The following is a 3,106-nucleotide window of genomic DNA, read 5'->3' as shown; positions in this document are numbered from 1 at the left end:
AAAAATAAAATAAATTAAATAAATCAATCAATAAAATTATGTGATTCCAGTTTTAAGAACTGGATGTTGTTCAAGGTTCGCCCATTTATTTTATTTAACTCAATTTCATCTAGGCCCGGACGTAATAGGACAAAACTGTATTATGTATCTATTACAATGCATGATATGCATCATTCATATGCAACTGGAAAAATAAGTCAAAAAATAAAAGCAAAAAATAAAATTAAATAAATCAATCAATAAAATTATGTGATTCCAGTTTTAAGAACTGGATGTTGTTCAAGGTTCGCCCATTTATTTTATTTAACTCAATTTCATCTAGGCCCGGACGTAATAGGACAAAACTGTATTTGGTATGTATCTAAATTTATACTGCATGTAAAAAAGCGGAGCATGGAAGGAGGAGAAGAGAAATAAAAGAGAAATATATATATGTATATATGTAAAAAAAAAAAGAGATGCATTTCAAGAGATGTGTAGAACGCTGCTTATTTAAGCAACATCTGCAGAGATGATCAGCAATGAGACATGATGTATCTTTTAAAATGCAACACATACTGTGATTCACTTTCAAGCCAATTATGAACCATCATGTGCACAAGTCCAGACAACCAGTGCTATCAGACAAACCAAACATACTCAGTTTGACCCTACAGTGCCCTATTTCGAGAAGCTCTGATGTGGACTGACTGGAAGTGGATTTAGACGAAAGCATCTGCTAACACACGGCTAAAAACCAGACTGACAGCGAGAGTCATTTATCACTCAGCTCCTTCTCGGTGCCACCGGCTCCTTCTGCTTTACTGCATTACACACAGATACGGATCGATGCGCAGCCGCAGCTCTGGAGGGGACAGATCTCATGCCTTCAGGAGCTGCTTCACAAACACAGAACGAGAGAAGAAGCCGTAAAACAGGAGGACGACTGGCACGACTCTGAGCCTCAGAACAGAGAGAGCGAACACATGATAGTGTGAAGAACAGCTCAAATAAACACCAATGCCTGACAACGCTCACAGTACATCTGCATTTACCAATCCCATGCATGCAGCTGCACTGTTTTATAATGAAACATGCCCAGAAACACTGCAATAAAAAGCATAACTGTATATATTTTGGTATCGGCGTTTGGTATCGGGGCATTTTAACGAGTACGAGTACGAGTACAGGAGCTCAGTATCGGGCCCGATACCGATACCAGTATCGGTATCAGTGCATCCCTAATTCTAAATGTCTTTACTGTCACTTTTGATCCGATTTAATGCATCCTTGATGAATAAAAGTATTTATTTCTTTTAAAAAAATAACACAGGGATGAACGGTTCATAATAACACCAGGAATATGAACTAATGAAGCAAAGTGACTCATTATCAGCACATGGAAATAAGAAACAAGAGAGGAAAGGCAAGCGATCGATTTATTGGCTTGCCAACACAGCCTTATTAATTCATATCTATTGTCTGCTGCGAGCTTCAGCATGTAGGGGTAAAATATTAATCACGTTGGAGATGAATTATTAATGGAAAAACATACGGAACAGGGACTGAAATGACTTTGGGGAGGTCTTACTGCTAAAGGACTAATGAAGCAGAGACACAAGAAAACTGCTGCACTAAACCAAAACTAGAGGCATTTAATACAATAACTACAAATATATCATATAGGTCACATATTTAAAACCAAAAAAGCTTAAAAAACAAATTCAGAGAGCAAATACTTCTATATAAGTATAAGTTCCAGTCTTTTTCTTCAATGGGAGTCTTCTTTTAGGGAAACGCTGAGAGCAAAGCAAGTACAAATAAGTGGTAAAATGGGAAACAATATGTATTTTTACAAAAAAAATATTTTGGACAAATTATACAGCCCTAAAAGCAGGCACAGAAAACCCGTTTTGTTTCGGGGTTTTTTTATCAGAAAATTTTTCTTTTAAAACAGTTAGTAAAAATAAGTGGCAAAATGTAATTATTTTTTTTAAATGTTTAATTTTTCTGAAATATATATGTTGAACAACAAATAAACTACATTTGGTCCCAAACTAACTAGTCCCAGTAACAGTTTAAATCTGGCAACCCTGTTGCACATTCTATTATTCTTTAAAATAATACATCTATTTTATTTTAATGTTCACAGATTAAAAAATAAAAATTAATTGGAAAAACTGAAAAAAAAACAAAAAAAAAACATTAAGTTTATTTGAATTATTATCATAATTTCATTTGTTTGTTTTAATAAAACAATTTTAATCATTTTTAAATACATTTAGGAATGAATTTTAAAATAAATGCAATAAAACAATAGAGTTTCAGATAAATTTTGAGGAAGGACAGTGTGAGACGTGAAAGGATAAGCACACACTTCCAGACAGCGGCACGTAATTATCAGCGCTGATATATGATTATTATACGACACGCCTGGATGCACGAGGCTCGTTCAGAAAGACAAGACATCGCCCAGTGCAGGAGATCAGACTGTTAAAAGCTTCTCCTGCTGAGAAAAGAGAAAGACGCCTTAAAAAGAGAGAAATTAGCCATGTGAGCACTCCGTGTTAAAAGACAAGGGCATTCATTTTCATCGCACACTCCCAACTTAATAAAAACCTGAGCAGGTGAGAGACAGCGAGGAGAAAAGCTGAAGCTCAAACGCTGGAGGACCGAAACACAACAACACCACAGCAGAGATGAATCAAGGGCTCTTCATTGCTGTATCAAATTTCATAGCTCAAACCAGCACAAAGGACACCTCAAACAATAAACTGCATTTTTACAACTGCAATTTAGTTGAATAAATATATGTGCTGCGTGTTTCTGAGCGAAGCGTGGCACTGTGTTCATTTATACGTGCGGTTTGTCAAAATAAAAGTTTGATGGTTTAGCGTTTGACAGTGCAGAAATTAAGACTGCCATAAATATTATATTTTATTTTTTAAATAAAATTATATTAAAATTTTTGTAAAATTATATTTACAAAATGTTAAATTATTATTATATTATTTAAATTATTTCTTTTTTTAAATACAAATTAAATAGACATTTTAATTTTAAAAAATGTAATAAAAATAATTTTAAATTACATTTTAAATCAATTTTATCACGCAAAATTTGATTC

At 33.9% G+C, this 3,106-nt stretch overlaps 1 protein-coding gene across 1 annotated transcript in view; it reads right to left on the bottom strand.

Moving 5' to 3' along the window:
• Positions 1-849: 849 nt before the first annotated feature.
• The window catches only part of LOC107737136 (F-box/LRR-repeat protein 17-like), a 60,355-nt gene continuing 58,098 nt past the window's right edge, over positions 850-3,106 (bottom strand). The window contains exon 6 of the mRNA XM_016548573.1: positions 850-875. Coding sequence (XP_016404059.1) covers positions 861-875 — 15 coding nt within the window. The 3' untranslated portion in view covers positions 850-860. The remainder of the gene's footprint in view (positions 876-3,106) is intronic.

Source organism: Sinocyclocheilus rhinocerous, unplaced genomic scaffold (assembly GCF_001515625.1).
Source record: "Sinocyclocheilus rhinocerous isolate Xijiao unplaced genomic scaffold, SAMN03320098_v1.1 scaffold1005, whole genome shotgun sequence".
NCBI classification, from domain to species: Eukaryota; Metazoa; Chordata; class Actinopteri; order Cypriniformes; family Cyprinidae; genus Sinocyclocheilus; species Sinocyclocheilus rhinocerous.
The sequence above is the reverse complement of the archived record's forward strand: the minus strand, read 5'-3'. Positions and strand labels throughout refer to the sequence as shown.